Consider the following 18,058-nt stretch of genomic DNA (forward strand, 5'->3'; position numbering starts at 1 on the left):
AGACACTGCCACGCTGCTCTTTGGTTATATATATAATAATATATATGTATACTTTCTAAATTAGGCTCGCTCTTTGAAGTGAATTCTAGGAAGACTAATTCCAAGTAATTTAACGGAAGTGGTTCTTGTTAGAAACCATAACGCACTCAATTTTGTGGGTAGCGTATAGGTAGCGCGGTCAAACACCGCGGTTAAGAAGTTTTAAACTATAAAACAGAACATGGATTGTGAGTTTAGAAATGTTCAAGACCATTCTAGTTATGACTACAAGATTGCTTAGCATTTTCCTGTACGTCAAGCCAAATACAAAAATGCCTGCACGCGAGAGATTGAAATAATACATCACGTCCTGAAAAGATTTTCTTTATAATGAAAAATATTTTCCTACAATTTCCATATATGTATGACCAACGGAATTAGTATTTAGTGATTCAGTATTTGCTTGCTTATATTGAGAAGTGTTTTATTTGTATATATCAACAGGGCTAAAAATCATGGGGAAAAATAAGAAAGGTAAAAAAAAGAAAAACAGAGGAAAAAATAAGCATAATGGTAAAATGTCATCCCAAAAAGAGACTCACGAAACAGACAGGGGGAGAAAACGGCTGTTATCGTTTGAAGAAGTTGCTCCAAAGCGTCAAAAATGCACAGCGGATAAACAGCAGTTTCATGAGGGAAACGTGGGTCAGGCGTCAAATACAGAAACATCTCACATGCATATTCCTCCTGAAGTGATTTTGAATGAAAAGCAGCGACCAAGTGAAAGGCAATATCCCTTCCAAGTGAAAGGAAATATCCAACAGGTACTTAAATTCAAAAATATTTTCAAAACTTGCATAAACTGCATGGAAAGGGCGGCGCAGTAAATATATGCATTCAAGGTGATGGGCCTACCATGCATGCACAATAGGGTACAGTTGTTAAATTTATTTGTGTTTGAAGCTGAATTTGATGACCACTGTGAATAATATGGACACTAAAATGTTGTGAAATCCTGTTTATATAACATTGCAGCAACCTAAGCATTTTTAAGATAAGTGTATTTTTAAGCATGTATATAATATCATATACCACAATAATACCCTATATGTTACGCTGTTGGCCTATATATTTACTAATGAAATACGTTTAACATAATATAATATATTAAATATAACTGGACCAAAAATTTGAAGATATTTATTATTAGCATAATAAAATGAATTGGTTAGTTATTTGCATATGCCAACTAAACAGCGCTGTAGAAACTAAAAAAGGCCAGAAAGGTAAACGAAAATACTGGCAAAAGTACAAAATAAGACCGGCAGGATTGTGTTTTGACAAGAATCTCTAATGCCTGCATTGACGATTATGTCTCAAGGAATCTCGAAAAAGCACTTTTTATATGCTAAATTAGTAAATAAGAAATAATAATGCGAAATGTTGCTCGTACAATTAGGACATGCAACCAAAATGATTTCAAAAATGTGCCAAACCAGGAAAATGTTGAGCGAGAGCGAAGAACAGCGAAACAAATTATAGAAATGCGTAATTTAACTTCGAGTTTGCATGTACGTTACCATCAAGCGTTTTCGTATTTGCAGGATTCCCATGCATGCGTATATTTGGAATTAGCGTTCAAGTTATACAGATTGAGTAAGGCCAATAGATACAGTATATTTCAAATAAAAAATATCGCATGCAGCCATGTTAAAACTTAATTACAGTCAACTTCACCGACAGATTCGTTCAGTCTGTCAATTAAATCCACATTTTGTCGTACCTAAAGGGCAAAGGCCATGTTACACGGTGCAATTTTTCTTGCAACTTGCAATGCAATTCTACTTTTAAGAGATGTAAATTAGTGAAGAGTCTTCAAAAGGTAAGAGTAAAAAAAGGGCATGGAGTATATAATAAAGATAAAAATTCGGTAGTTGCCAAATCTACATCTCTCAAAAGAAGAATTGCATTGCAAGTTGCAAGAAAAATTGCACCGTGTATAACCGGGCCTTAAGTCAGTGGGAGTTTTAAGATGCCCATTTTTAAATTATACTTTTCATCATCTAGTATACTACGAACGAACATGGTATTGGAGTTCATGGAATTTTCCCTTTACTGAAATTTTGGTTTTCGACCCAAAATATGAATGGAGACATCAATCATGCTCTTCGGCAAATACCAAAACTTACATTGGATGCTCAACAGTTCGACACACTTCTTCAATGGGTTATCGATTGCACGAATCTCGATCATTTACATCCTATGCAAGGATTGTATTTATGTTATGTATTAGGTCATTTAATGCCCCCTTATGGATTACAAATACCTCAATCGGAACAAGTAAAATGCGCTTTCGACAAGTTACTCGGATGCCTAGCAGAGTGTGCAAAATATAACTGTTTTAACATGTCGTTTTCGTTCTGTCAACCATTAGAACAGCTGTCTCGTATTCTTGTAGAAAACTGCAGTTACCCTGGATGGCTTACTTTGGTTGTATATTTTTACCCCTATTACCGCGATACGAAACGGCTTTTACAATTTCAAATGGCTCACTTAAACTATGAGCTGAGTCATTACAATTATTTACTCTCTTTATTACTACCTAATATTGAAAAGGTCAATTGGAAAAGTCAATTAACTCTTCGAGAATTACTAAAAATGGTGCTTCAGTCAGCTCCAGAAGGACATGATCTGTTTAGGTTGTGTGAAGATAAGAATATGAAGAAATGTTTTTTCACTGAGAAAGAAAGGCTAAAATTTTTTGCCGACTGTTACTTGGAGCGCCTGCAAAGCAATGAAAATAACTCTACAATAGGAGAAGTATTGAAGAAGCTTCTGATTATACCTGCGAAAATCCGCAATTTAAAATGGGGATCATTGTATGAATATCTTCGGAGGTTTGCGAAATCTGATGCGCACCTTACAGATGAAGATATTGCAGATTTTCAGCAATTAACATTACATCTGCCCAAGGAACAATCCCATGATATTCTTATGTTTCTGTCAAAGTCGTCCTCCCCTCGCCGTCAGAACATGGTGTTAGAGTTTCTAAAGAGCCCGAAATTTGAATCCAAGTGGAAATCTCTCCCTTTAAAGAAAGTGGCGATTGGAAAGTCATGGTTGATAAGAAAGTTGGAAACTGCAGCTGATGAAAAGAATCATGGGATAGCCGGAAATATGGTGTTAACGGCCCATTGCCTTTTTAAAGACTTTATTTCATGCCTACCTGTTCGCGAGAACAAAACTATGTTCAGCGAACTTGGAAAAACTGTTCGCAATTGGTTGCTTGAAAATGTAGATTACGCGCTTATCATTAAAGAATCAGGAGAAATCAGTAACGTCGATCTTCCGTCGGATGTTAGAAGTAATTTGTTCAAACTTGTGGACGAAGTACTGCGTCAAAATTTCAATCTGGTGAATACGAAAGAAACAATGAATAACTTTTACAATTCAAGGTAGAGTAAAAAGAAACAACGCTTAATTGTTCATAAAGCTTTAAGTTCAATCTGAAAGTACTAGAAAAAATTCACATGCAGCTATAGCTACATATGTATAGTTACTTTTCAACATCAAGCTGAATATTCCAATCATTTTTTTATATTTCCAATATACAGTACTTGATCAAAAGTTTTTACAGCCCCCAAAAAAATGTTCATATCTACTTTAAAACAAAAGCAATTTGTAAGACAATTTTACATGTTACAGAGCGAGTTTTTTCGCACTGTTCACCAGTTACTGTAATTTACTATTTTAAACCGTTACATTTTTAACCAAACAAGTGCCATTTGCCACTTTTTTTAGTTTAATTGGGAGGATATTTGTGAGAGTATCGATGTTTTAGGAAGAATAAATAGTACTGTATTTCAACAGTAGATATGATCGAAATAATAAAAAACCAATTAAATGTTAAAAAACACATTAATTTTTTTTACAGTTTTCGCAGTCAACTTTTCAAATGTGTGTTGGATTCATTGGAAATCCCCAATTATGAAAAGAAGCAGTATTCGCCGACCGAGAAAAATTTTTTGACCATGCTACAATATTGTGAAATATGGATTGCATTGTTTCGTACAGAGAGTAAGTGTCTGAGCTACACATATATGCACATATGCATGCATGTGCGCATTAGCGCATATATATTCATTTATTTTGAGTAAAGCTATTGGCCTGGTTTGTTGAAACATATGGTATAGTTAGGTAAAACTATACAGGGTGTATAAAGTGAACAATTATAAAATAGTCCTATAGTTTAAAATCAATGAGCTAAATTTAAGAACCTTTTGGTAAACATGGGTACTTTTAATACCATCTGCATGTTTATATACTCTAACACTAAATATTTTCACATCGAATCAAATCAACTGCTATAGAAGGGGGAGGGGGGTCCGGTAATAAACACTACCCTATGTGTGGCGAAGAAGCAAACTCGGGAAAGGTTTTATCAACTGATAAGGTCCCTCAAAATTTGGTATCCGTCAAGTCTTTGGTGTAAACTTTTTTACACTCTGTAATTTGTATATACAGTGGTAAATATGTATGTAGGGATCCGAATATTCAAATCAACTGTCATCTTGACACCTGATAAACTATAGATTACACAAAACAGCTTATCAGAGTATTTCAAAGCACCCTGAAAGATATTAGTCTTAGGAAGCAATTGTCTATTGTCTTTCCTTTTTTTATTTTCTTTTCTTTTTCGGTGCATTTTGAATACTCATTTTTAATACGTTTTTGTTCTAGCAGAATGAAGGGTAAGGAAGGGAATGAATGATATTTAAAATATCCATTAAAAGTTTTGCTCCTATATATTATATCTTTGTCTACATGGCAATAATTGAAAAAGAACTATAGCTGTCTGTGAAGCATAATCTTTTGTATTTGCCCTAAATGATAAGAGAAAAGCTTTTGTCTAGAAACCTTTATACTTATAATTGCTACGAGTCGCACTGTAACTTCTATAGTGAATACCTGCCACTTTTGTAGGAGACTTTGAACGGGAGTCAAAATTCCGAAATGGGAAAAGAATCTGGCAAAATCTTGCGAGTTGTTTGGAAAAAGAAGAAATATCCGTAGAATTTTTAAGCCTCGTGGCGAAGTATGAGAATGAACTATCCTTGCTTTTGGCTTACGCGGTCCAGAGAACACCTCAAGAAAATATAGATTCCAGACAACAGCATAATCTCACCATGATAAAAAATCTAGTCGAGAAGGAAAGAGTTGTCCGCGAAAAATTATCGTGCTTGGAATCGGCAATAAAATTTGCAAAAGCGATAAACTCAGTTCAATTCCCACAAATATTAAATGAAAAAAGAGAGCACCTGAAAACTAAAATACTTAAAGATTTAAACGATGACTTCTGGGGACCACTTCTACCGCTATTGGAGCTATCCTCCAAACTCGAACCTGTAATGGACAGTGTGTCATTCAGGAACATTGCTGAAGACTGTGTTAAAAACATTTCCACTTACTCCTCCGACGATGACGATACCAAGGCGTTATATTTATTATTCACGTTGCTTACAACTGAAACTATCCAACAGTTCAAAGAGAAATGGAAAAAGTTGAGCGATGATCCTGAGTCGCAAACGTTCGAAACAATGAAGATTTTAGAAGGTATACGAGATGAGGAGGACTTAAAGAAGGAACTATCAATTTTGGAAAAGAATTTAAGCCCCCAATTAATTCCGGATAATTTAAGGCAGTATATGTTGGATTATGTTAAATACGAAAGTGTTCAGAAAGATGTCTGTGTCACGTTTAAAGCATTGGATACCTTTAAACTTCGTAAGCCGAACAATAATTTGGTCGCTACGTTAACGAAATTCGAAGAAGAATTTAAACCTGATAGCTCAATTTGCTTACAACAACTACACGAGCCAATGGCTGATGTTCAGGGAATCATTGGCGAGTATCTAAACGAGAATGATTATGATGTTATTGACGTGTTAGGACAATCCAGTGAATTGATTGAATTTCTTAAAGAAATCATCCACGTGGACATCCGCATACTAATTGATGCTGTTGAGGAACATTCTGATCAATTTGTATCGGAGTCGTTGGTTTCAGAACTTATTCATGTGCACGGATTTCTGGCTCCTGTCATTGAAGTGTGCCAGAATAATGCTTCAGGTGATCAACTACCTCAACACGTTTTGCAGGAAATAAAGAATCAATGCGAAGATAACGAAAACATGGCAGTAAAAATTCACCAATGTAATGCACATGTGCATAGCCTTCAGCAGTTATATCATAGTGTAGCAAACCGCGGGGAAGTCACAAGAGAGATAATCACTCATTGTTTAACTAAAGGGTACGCCTGCATTTCTCTTGAGGAAGAAGGCGTTTGCAAGATTGAAATAAAGTACAAGAAAAAAGATGAATCAGAAGCTAGTTACATTCTGTCAGATCTACGTGATCTCCGCAGCCGTGCCCATCTTATCGTTAGCCCTGACCGTTCATGGAAACATTCATCAGAAAACGACGAAAGTATGGAACAACGTGTTAACTTTGTTGACTTCATTGACCAGGTCAATATTTTGTGTGACATCGAAGAGTTGATTCTGAAATTGCTATCGTCTGGATATATCAAGTACCAGACCATGAATAAAGTCACGCTAACAGGTGTAGAGGAGCTCCAAGAAAAGAAAAAAGAACTACAAGACGAATTGTGTGATTGGGAGAAAAGCTTAGACGATGCTCGCCGGCAACATCATTTTCTTAACTATTACTGGTCTGACCAACTGTGCGTGCTATATAACTTCTTAACAAATCGGAACCGAAGTGAAGTTGATTTTGAAAACCTCCTCACATTGATCCGTTTTGTTGATTCAAATATTGAAGAACAATATTTACGAGATTATGGAGAGAAACAGTCAGAAAATCATTCGAAAAATCAACAAAATAATTCTGAATGTAATCCAGATGAAATTATTTTGATAATTGGAAACGCATTGGATGAAATTTTTGCAAAAACTCGTCCCACAGAAAGAGCGATTTTGAAAGACCAAACATCTTGTTTTGAGCATCAGCAAAACTCAGAAGTCCAACCTGGTGAACTTTATGTTGTCGCTTTGAAGAAGAATAGTACGGCACCCACCATCAACGTCGTGCTTTCCTTGTATGAAAATACACTAAATACTTACCCTGAACTTAATCAAATTATTTTTTGTGATGCAAACAAGCAGTGGAGAGAAATCAAATTATTTTTGCGAAGATGTTTTGCTAGAAACAAACCTTTTCAGAACAAAACTCTATTTTGTCTTGCAAATGTTGAACTACTAGAAAACGAAGTTCAGTTCAATTTGATAGAATTCATTAAAGCCGAACGAAAAAATAACCCAAATTATCTTTTGGCGATTATCTGCCGGGGAGGAGATGACCATCACATCATTGAGGAGTTCTCACAGTTCTCTCATCGCATTCCTGGAATGTCAAATCCTGAAATTTCTCAACGTTTCAGATCTTCATGGCCAGATGTGAAGTTCGTGACGTCAACATTACCAGGACTTGGTAAAACAGAATTCATTCGGGAGGAAGCGCTCGAGAAAGAAATGAATGTTGTCACATTTCCCATTAGTGGCCAATTTGACCAAAGCAAGATTATTCGACGCTTAAAACAGATTCATCTCAGAAATTTCCAATGTCTTCATTTTGATATTGGAGAAGTCGATGATCCAATTTTGTTGGACACATTTTTGTTCCAGTTAATTGTCACAGGGATGGTCTCGTGTGGAACCCAGTTATACAGTCTTCGCAACACTCATGTGTATATTGAAGTCGCTAATTCATTAAATGATCGGCTCTGCGAATCCTTGGTAATCTCTCAGTCTTTTACTTGCAAGGAATTAAAATGGGATGACTATAAGAACTTGAAAGTAAGTAAAAAAACAACAAGCGACATTCAGGTAGTTTGCCAGTATCTGGATGTTTTTGACAGAAATCGACTTGAATCCACAGATGTTCGCTTCAAAGGACAACAAAGAGTTGAATCACTTCCAGCTAACAGGTGTCACGAGTTACTTCGCAAGTACTACTTGACTAGTTCTGAAACAACATTTACCGCCCTAAACACTTTTTTGGGGTTACTCGCCAATCAACTTAGAAATTTTTCAAAAAGCTCCTTTTTCATGACTCATAATATAAAGTACATGGTAGAACAGAAACAAAAGGGCGTTCGAAGAAATCTATTTGAAGCATTGCTTGAAGTGTCGAAGAACTTCGCCGCGCGTGCTTTGAATACTTGCAGCGCAAGATACCACCTGCTTGAAGCAGATACTCAGTCCAACACAATCGCCGAACATATGATCGGAAGAGTAGAGGAAATGATTCACTGGGAACAAAATAACCATCTTCTGATAGTATTTCATGGCAACAATTCTCAGGCAATAACAGCGTTTTACAGGAAAAAGGAAGATGTCCCACCAAAAGTTTCAGACCTGCTGAAAAACCAAATAGTTAAGGAAGCCAATAAAGAACTTGAAGATTTTGAATTGATGAATCAGCAACAACTGCAGGAAAAATTGGAGAAAATCGTTCGCACAGAATCGCGTGGAGCAGAAGAAGGTTCTACTCTGGAAAATGAATCTTCTGGTTACGCGCTAACGCCAGATAACATGTTGAAGATGATCTTGATAATACTCCGAATGAGAGCTAATGTTCCTATTATAATCATGGGAGAAACTGGATGTGGCAAAACGAGCTTGATAAAGTATTTGGCAAACATTTGCGAAATACCTTTCTTCGCATTTAATATTCATGCAGGACGAAGTGAGGAAGAAATTAAGGAATTCGTTAAAGAACGGGATAAAGCTGCCAATGAGAACCCTAATCAGAATTTTTGGGTGTTTCTTGATGAAATTAACACATGTGGTCATCTTGGACTAATAAATGGGATTCTGTGTCATCATTTAATGGGTGGTCAACCATTAGCTACCAATTTAGTGTTCATTGCAGCATGTAATCCGTACAAAAGACGAACTGAAGATCACATACTTACCGCAGGTTTGGAGATGAATAATATGAAGGACGAATATTCCAAACTCGTGTATCGTGTTCATCCACTGCCAGAAGCCATGGTGGATTATGTTTGGGACTATGGTTCCTTGACACCTCACGATGAAAAAGAATACATCAAAAGAATGATACAATCGCTCCCTGGTAAATATCTGGACGTTTTAGCAGAGCTTATCGCCGAATCACAAAGGTTCATCCGCGAATCTGAAGATAATCCCTACTGCGTAAGTTTACGTGATGTTCGTCGGTATGTTCTTCTAGTGGAATGGTTTATAAATATGATAGAAGACCGGGGGCGTTTTTCAAGGAGAGATGGCGATAGATATCAGGAACATCTTAGGAAGTATCGTGACGTGGCACAACAGTTTGATACCGAACCAGTTTTGAAAAGTATCATCCTTGCATTAGCTCATTGTTATCTATCACGACTCGAGACTGACGAATTAAGGAGGCGCTATCAAGAACGTGTGACTCAAGTATTTGCAACAATGGCAAACGTAAGCGTTGAGGAATTTTCAGCAATCATTCGAATGGAACAAGAAGATTACCTTGATCGAATGGAACTTCCTTCAGGAACAGCAAGAAATGCTGCTCTACGAGAGAATGTTTTTGTCATGCTAGTATCCATTCTTAACCGTATACCTGTTTTCGTGGTGGGAAAGCCCGGTTGCAGTAAATCATTGGCAATCCAACTCATAAGAAGTAGTCTTCGAGGCAAAGATTCCAGAGACCCATTCTTTAAGACCCTACCTCAGCTCTACGTCGTTTCTTATCAAGGTTCAGAATCTTCCACGTCTGAAGGAATAACGAAAATTTTTGAAAAAGCATCAAATTACAAAAAGCACAACAAAGAAGCGAATGTGTTGCCGGTTGTTCTTCTTGATGAAGTTGGTTTGGCAGAAAATTCTCCAAACAATCCTCTCAAAGTTCTGCACAGTATTTTAGAACCAGGAAAAGGCGAATTACCAGAAGTTGCAGTTGTTGGTATTTCAAATTGGGCGTTGGATGCCGCTAAAATGAACAGAGCCATACACTTGTCACGACCAGAACCCACAGTTAAGGATCTTGAAGAGACAGCAATATCCCTTTATCAAGCTCAACGAAATTCCACAGAAAAAATGAATACTTCTTCGAGCAGTGTGATGAATTGTCTCGCCAAATCTTATCATGAATACCTGTCCCAACAAGGACACGCGAATTTCCATGGCCTTCGTGACTACTACTCTCTTATCAAAAGTCTTGGTCCTAACAGCTGTGATGATATGGATAAAATTCATCTGGCCTTACACCGGAATTTCGGAGGCATCCCGGCTGAATCCAGCAAAGTGCAGCAAATATTTGTCGATAAGATAAAGTTCCACGTGCCCACAAGCAGGGAATACGTCAGAATTCCGGTCACTGCACTTATTCAAGAGAATCTTGACGACCTAAAAGCTCGCCATTTGATGCTCATAACAAACGGAGATTCAGCTATTGGCATACTCAAGCAGAATCTCTCACAGTCAGCAAAGGAAACCATCACAATTTTTGGAAGTCGTTTTGAGGAAGATGTGTCAGATGACTACAATTACAGAATGTTAAGTCGCATCATCCTTTACATGGAGCGTGATTGTATCCTGATATTGCGTGATCTTGAATGTATCTATGGAAGTCTGTATGATATGTTAAATCAGAATTATTCTGTGGTTGGGAAGAGAAAGAACTGTCGAGTGGCTCTTGGCGCCAACAGCAACCCAATGTGTTATGTTAACGACGGATTTCGCTGCATTGTTCTTGTTGATCAGGACAAAGTCGATTACTCTGATCCGCCATTCCTCAACAGATTTGAAAAGCAGTTACTTCGTTTCTCTGACGTGCTGAATGAAAACCAAAAAGAAATTATTGAAGAGTTAGAATCATGGGTTGAACAAATGTCATGTGTTGAAGATTTAGACGAGCAATTTAAAAAATCTGATATGTTCATGGGTTTTCACGAAGACACACTTCCATCACTCGTTCTGTTACATAGCAACGATACAGACGAATCAAACGAAGAGATTGTAAAGAAATGTAAAGATGATCTTATGTGGATTGCAACACCCGATGGAGTGCTACGCACCCAGAAATGCGAACATGTAAAAGAAAACCCGCGAGAAGTGAATATGCTTACTAAAGAATATTTTGAGAAGCCATTACACAACGGCCTGGCGTCATTTATTGCGCACGTTGTAGAAGATGAAGAGTTTTCGTACCTGACCGGAGAAGACGTTGGCTCCAAAACTATAGTAATGACATACGCCACTGTTCATACGGACATTGCCAATTGTCTTGACGACACAAAAATGAAGTATCAGTTGGAACGACTTGGAGCATACAGTGCACAGAAGCAACTCGAGGACCGGGTTGAAAACTTCTTCTCTTCCGATAAAGAATTGCTAGTTTTTCAATGTAAACCGGAGCTTGATGGCGAACACATGCTTCTTGCACGATCAATCATTGAAGAAAAACGAAGATCTTACGCGAAAACCTACCAAAATTCCCATCTAGCGAAACAGAAAAAACACATTTGCATTCTTGTGCATCTTCGCCGAGGAACAACAGGTTTAAGCGCCACATGGTGGCAATTTAATTATCTCTGCAGCTGGAAACAGGCTTTCCTTGATGTTATCGAACAGCCGTTAGTTGCCATGAATGAATTTCGCTCCGAATCTATCGAAAAGCTCCTTACTGAATCAAGTTGGTCCTTTAAGAAATTTTCAAGTGACTCCAAGTGTTTACTTTGGTGTTTCAATTGTATAAAGTATATAAAAGAACAGAGACCTTTGGACATAATTTTAAAAATGGCTAAGGATCTTTTCGAGTCTACACAAGTGTTCAACGCTATCCAAAGCATTGTTATAAGGTATGTTAACGAGCAAGAGAATTATGAATCGGTGGCAGTTAAGGTCGCCTGTACAAAAGAAATCTTAATCAACTCGTCCACCTTTTCATCCGCAATCGAACATTATCTCTGCCGTTTGGTTCGTAATCCACTAGCCAAGATAATCTACTTCTTGGAACGAGAGAATGCCTGGCCAACTCGCATTTCCGATGAGAAAGCTCCTGCCGAGTACAACGATGTTTGGTGCGACTTGATTTCAAGAGATACTATTTTTGACATTTTCAAAATTCCTGATCCACTAGGAACCGAGTCATATATCATCGATGGCGTCCGTCTTGAGCTTAGCGTGCCTTTTAGTCAAGTAATTGTTCGGAAAGTGAATGCTGCAAAAGAACAAGTCTTAGAAACGTATGACTTGTACACGGACGAAGACGAGGAACACAATCTGGAATCGCAAGACAAACAAATGAAACACTACATAGATATTGTGACAAATATTGCTCCAGATATTCTAGACCTTCCTGGATGGTGTCTTAATTCGTATTCAGAAGACTTTATTGATATAACCTTAGCATCCTTCAGTGACAACATGAAACGTAGGGAGAGAGTACAGATAGGTAATAAGGCATTGTCGTCTTTCGCCAGCGACTATGGTTTGTCCACAGAGAATCCTCTCTATTCTTGCATTCAATCTCATTTGCTAATGTGGAATTTTAAACATCAAATAATTGATCAAATTCGAATGATTAATTTGTGTAAGCCGTTTGTGGAAGAAACTGTCGTGGAGAATGTAATCAAGCAATTTGTAGAGAAATCTCAAAGGGAGGTGAACTCAAGGCCCATAGAGACTGGCAGCGTTTCGCCTAATTTAACGAGGGATGACGAAGCAATTTCGATAGAAAGAACCGACATGGAAACAAACGTGGAATGCGAAAGGTCGGAAAATGCCACACCAAATTTAAAACGAAAGAATGAACAATCGCAATATTCGGAACACCTCTATCAAAAAAAAATGGCAAAAAGAAGAAAGCATGGAATGGAGACGGAGTTTAAAATGATCGAAAGCGAGTCATCTATTTTAAAGAATAGCGCTGATAAACCTGATGATTCAGAGACTGACGCAAAGGGAACAGAATATCGGGAAAGCGAAAGTGAAAGCAGTGACAGTGAATCGAGTAACGAAGAAAGCAACAGTAGCACTAGTGAAAGCGAACACGATGGTAGCGAAGACGTGCATACTTCAAACGCCGATTTGGAGACAAGTTCAATGTCCGAATGTTTTGAGGATGTTCTCGTAACTAAATTTTGTGAAGAAATGTTTCCTTCTGAAGTGCTCATTAATCGCGACGGGCTGGAATCGTGGATACGAAATTCTTCCCTGTTGTTGTCTTTGGCGTTTAACGTGAGCAACCAGGCCCCGGCATTCCATTTCCTGCGCCTATGCGTTGATTACGCAAAAATGGTACAAAAAACCAGAATACCTACGGACTATCTATACAAACTGGATGAAATTGCGAAGGAGCTCAAACCCGAATATCTAGACAAAGATGGATCGCTTCAGAATTTCAAAAAAAAGTTAGTTGATCCTTTAACAAGTGAATTAGACCCTGCAGAGGAACGATATGTTTTGATGCAAAAATTCTTGGCTAAGTTTCATAACCGTTTCTTAGATACATATAAAGATGCTCAATCGGCAATACCAATCGTTGAGAATGTATTTTCCCTGGACCGGGAAGATTTGGTCTTGCTGATGAAACCGGTGATGTACAGTTTATTTTATGCTTGCCAAACGAAATCAAGTGGGATATTTTTCGATATGATCATCGATCAAAGTGTTATGGACAATTGCCCGATTCTTAACGCTATTGATAAAATCTTTAAAGAGTGTTTTTCAAAAGGTTTTATTCATCATGATTCTTATCCAGCTGTTTTGATCTGTGACGTGGTCGTTTCCATCCTAGAGTTTGACGAACGCTGTAATATACAGACACTTACAACTCCCGAATGTGAATTGCTCAAGTGTCTTCGCTGCGCTACAAATGTCCTAAATGGAGGAGAAAATTATGTCGGTTTGGTCCTTCTCACATCGGTCGCGTTTCTACGCGTTTTCTATACAAAGTTATCAAGACACATTTACGAAAGAAAGAAAGACATTTCTTTTGAGGAAGAATTTATAATAATGGAAAAACCTACAATCATGGAAGAGATTAACTCCCTTTTAGCGCTCAACAATGCCAGAAGTTCATCATTACAAATCTTTTTTCTGAAACAACTTTATAAAACCGGTATGACCCTGTTTGACCTCCACCAGTTTTTTTCTGAAAGCGAAACATTTCCTGCAGTTACCAGCCAAATTAAGCAATGCAAGGTCGTTCACAAGGCCGAACTTGTCTCAGTTCAAAGATTACAGGAATATAGAGAAGTAGAAGCGGCATACGTGCAACTTGAACAAAGAAATAAAAGCGACATGCTTAACATGTTGTTAAAATGTCGGAATTCGGCAAAAAATCGACTAGCTGTGATGGGATTCCTGATTAACACGTTTTATATCAAAAAAGCTGTTACCAACCTCAGCCACAAGGAAGAGCAATTAGCGCATTGGTTTTCCGTAGTAATCGAGGAATATCCGGTTATGAAGCAACTCCTGCTGAGAATAATTGGTCGAGAAAAATTCAGCCATCCTGGCCTACAGATTTCTCCTGAATCATCTGCACATGACATTGAGACCGCGTTGTTAATACTTCATATCACATGTGTTGTAGCAAGTCGTGTTCATGGCGAAATGTCCCCGCTATTCCAATACTTGATCAAACCTAAAGAATGTCATAATACCTGGCTTCTCGTGGACAAAAAAAGAAAGCAACGAGTGTTTGATGAATTTGCATTTTACAATGCATCAAGACCGATCACGTGTTCATGCCACATGCGCATAAAGTTTAAAGAAAATGGAATGCAAAACATTTGTCCATACTGCGGGACAGAGACCTCGACACAGGCAAATTCATCCGAGCAAGCCAAGATTTACAATCTGGAGACGAAGTCGAAAGAATGGGAAGAATGCACGGCTAATATGAGTGCTTCTGTGTATCGTGCATTGGATATGATCGTTTATGCGTGTTTTTATGCTGGAATAGCAACCGGAATTTCATCCAGTGAAGACGTGTTTCCTTTATTACCAACAAATGAACAAGGATCCACCTCAGCATCAACATGTAAAGATTCAGCAGATTTCTGCTTCAATCGTGTCAAAGACGATCTACGATGCTTACAGACGATCCTTTCCTGTGATAGTCGCACTGCAGTTGACGTCATGCATCTTGTTGTCGAGGAATGTACGGAACTTATTCGAGGGAAGACTCCCGGTGATGGTATTTTTTTAACAGAACAACAATGTGCAGTATGGGAAAAGAAATTTGCAACTACAGCTAAAGATGTTTTGTCTAACGCGCTCAGATCTTCAAGACTGAAGTTCGATGAAAGTAATGAACAGCGTGTATTGATCCAGGAACTTGATAAATATCCGTCTGACCATCAGAAACATGACAGGGAATTAAAGAGATTATTTCGCCTAACAAAAAAACCATCTTTCAACGAATTGCGATCGACATTCATTGACTCTTCCAGAGAGTTCCAAGAGCAACATAAGGTTCTGGCATTACTGTTTTCACAGTTTGACGAGCTACCATATCTTGCACACTTATTTCCACTCTTGAGGTGGAGTCGGTTAATTTCATCAATGTTAACACATCGTATTAGTCGGAAAGAAGCAGAATTAAAGACGGTCGACGATCTTATCCATGGTAGAATACCTGGTCACGAGAAGGTTGAAAACGAAGAAGCACTAAAAAAATATTTGGATGAATTTCTTATCGCTTGGGAAGGTATGCGCGATTTTGTCGACCAAGAGCTACCAAATGGCACTGACCCCATGCCATCATTAACTCAACACAGTTGTTTCCTAGGCTATTGCCTGACAGAAGGTGACTTTAGTATCTATCTACAAACAGCAATCAAGATCCTTCAATCAATCCAGAACAACATTTTAGACGAAATGATTCTCATATCAACGCGTACTCGACATCCTGCTCTGCATTTTCTTGAATTGGACGAAAATTGTTGCGCAATTATGTCCGTCGCTCTGCAAGAAGTAAAGAAGAAAGATATCATCAACTTCAATTGGCCTGACGAATTCCTTATCTTTACACATAAACTAGAGTATGGACAAGGTGAAAAAATCGATTATGACTTTGAACGAATAGAATTAGAATTGGCGAATGAAATTGCATTCGGAAAGAGCTACCTCACAGAATCTCCAAACACATTCATATTTTCAAAGGAACTTTTCCACTCTAGTGCCAAAATGCTAACAAAAATTCGAGAATTGTGCCCCAAAACAGAGCCGTTGCCAGAAGAGATTTGCCTGGGGCTACACAGTTTAAAAGAACGCAGAATACAAGATGCTCAAAATCTTCTTCAGCATATAGAAGGTGTCATATTTGTACTAAATACCCAGTCAATTTTAATACAAGATATGAAACTGATTGAATTTGCCGATAAATGGAAATCAAAGCTTCCTAGTGAATTCCCCGTTCATCTGCTGCCGGACCCCATCATAAAACTGGCCCATATTCCTGCCCTTTATGAGGCTTTGGAAGATATACTTGTTGACGGAACAATCAAAGGACTGCCAAGAAAATTCCGCGCAGAACTTACAGAGGAAACCAAGAAAAGTCTAAATAGTTTAGTGGATCACAGAAATGGATCATTGAAACTCAAATTATTCCTCACAGCGTTGCGTCGTTTCGTATTCCGTTATCTCTCAGCAGAAAAATTCCTTCCAGAATCGCACACGCCATTGCGTTCCTGCTTGATGGAGCCTTCGTTGTGGTCACCAGAAGAAGCTCCCAGTCCTGATGTTATTCCAGAAAAGATGGCATTGGGGGATATTTATGCTATAATAACACATCTTGAACCGGTATGTTCTCATTTGCACGATCAAAAACGACATTTTCAAAGCCAAAACCAACACCAATATTATACATTTCTATCCAATTAAGATCATGAATAGAAAAGCTTTTCATATTACATGAAGTATTCGGTCCAACATTGTAAATGGTCCGCGTAAAAGCGCAAATAATGCAAATTTAGAGTTGAAAATATGTTTTGTGGTAAACTAATAAGAGGTATATAACAAACGAATGATAAAATAAATAAATAGTTTATCCACTGACAAAAACAATCCAAATGTTTTCGTTTTCAGAAATCCAAAAATTATTCAAGTGTCTCCGCTGGTCGCAGTAGATTTTCGAAGAAACAGAAACGACCTGGTCGTATTGTATCTCGTTCTTAGCAACGTGGGAAATGATTTAATAACAGCGGATCAGAGTAATAAAATACAATAATACAGTTTTTGTTATAGGAGGATATCATACATAATCAATCATATATAGTTTATATCCCAATTACAGTAGTCTAGCTGTGGTTGAGCTAGATGCGGCATTTCAAATTTTCAATACAGTATACTTTCTTGTTACGAGATTGTGTAGTAAAATAGACTAATTGTACAAAAGCTGGATAAGCCCGGATAACGTTATCCACCGGATAAGTTTTTCAATTAATCGCTTCGAAATTGCGATTGTCCGTTGATCGGTATAAGTGCATGCATGTTCCTAAATGAAGGATTCTCTTTAGAGATTGTTATCTCGAAATTTGTAGTCTTACCGCTTTAAGGCATTTCTACATCTGAAACATAACTATCCGGTGTATACCGTATCCATGCAGCCTTTGTACAACCAGTCCCAGTAAGGCAGTATTGTTTAAGATTCAGCAATTTTAAACAATAGTTTGTTATATTATTCAGCAATTAATAGGTAGTTTTTAAATGCGATTCAGTAATTCAATACAATAATTCTTTGTTATTAATTGCATGAGATTCCACATTGAATATACAGTTCCTTGACTTTGCGACGAGTTAAGTAGTTAAATATACTAGTTCCTTAATTGTTATAATATTCAGCATAATCACAATATAGTTTTCAGTTTAAATACAGTAATTATTTGCCTGTTATAAAATGTGATATCCAATAATTTAATACAATATATAGTTAAAACTACCCATATAATGTGTGATGTACCTGTAATGGCTAATGCAAAACCCAAATGATATGTAAAAAGGCGAGTGCAGGGATTGGCGTTATGAAACGCATA

The 18,058-nt window shown here is 37.6% G+C and overlaps 2 protein-coding genes across 2 annotated transcripts; both read left to right on the top strand.

Annotated features, from left to right (window-relative positions):
- Positions 1-494: 494 nt before the first annotated feature.
- Positions 495-11,309, top strand: LOC114536278 (E3 ubiquitin-protein ligase rnf213-alpha-like; the record flags this gene model as incomplete). Its single annotated transcript, XM_028557612.1, has 4 exons — positions 495-803; positions 2,047-3,434; positions 3,914-4,056; positions 4,963-11,309. Coding segments are annotated over exons 1-4 (8,187 nt in total), but the record flags the coding sequence as incomplete, so codon positions are not given.
- Positions 11,304-17,961, top strand: LOC114536260. The gene is made up of 2 exons (XM_028557587.1): positions 11,304-16,826; positions 17,112-17,961. Exons 1-2 carry the CDS (start codon positions 11,313-11,315, stop codon positions 17,199-17,201), a joined length of 5,604 nt encoding a protein of 1,867 aa, XP_028413388.1. The 5' UTR covers positions 11,304-11,312; the 3' UTR covers positions 17,202-17,961.
- Positions 17,962-18,058: the final 97 nt, after the last annotated feature.

The sequence above is a fragment of the Dendronephthya gigantea genome, unplaced genomic scaffold (genome assembly GCF_004324835.1).
Source record: "Dendronephthya gigantea isolate DGI-Jeju-01 unplaced genomic scaffold, DenGig_1.0 000133F, whole genome shotgun sequence".
Classification (NCBI taxonomy): domain Eukaryota; kingdom Metazoa; phylum Cnidaria; class Anthozoa; order Malacalcyonacea; family Nephtheidae; genus Dendronephthya; species Dendronephthya gigantea.

Coding starts and splice junctions, on each gene's coding strand:
- LOC114536260 (XM_028557587.1), top strand. CDS start 11,313: ATGAAGTATCAGTTGGAACGACTTGGAGCATACAGTGCACAGAAGCAA. Junction 16,827..17,111: donor TAATAACACATCTTGAACCG/GTATGTTCTCAT, acceptor TTTCGTTTTCAG/AAATCCAAAAATTATTCAAG.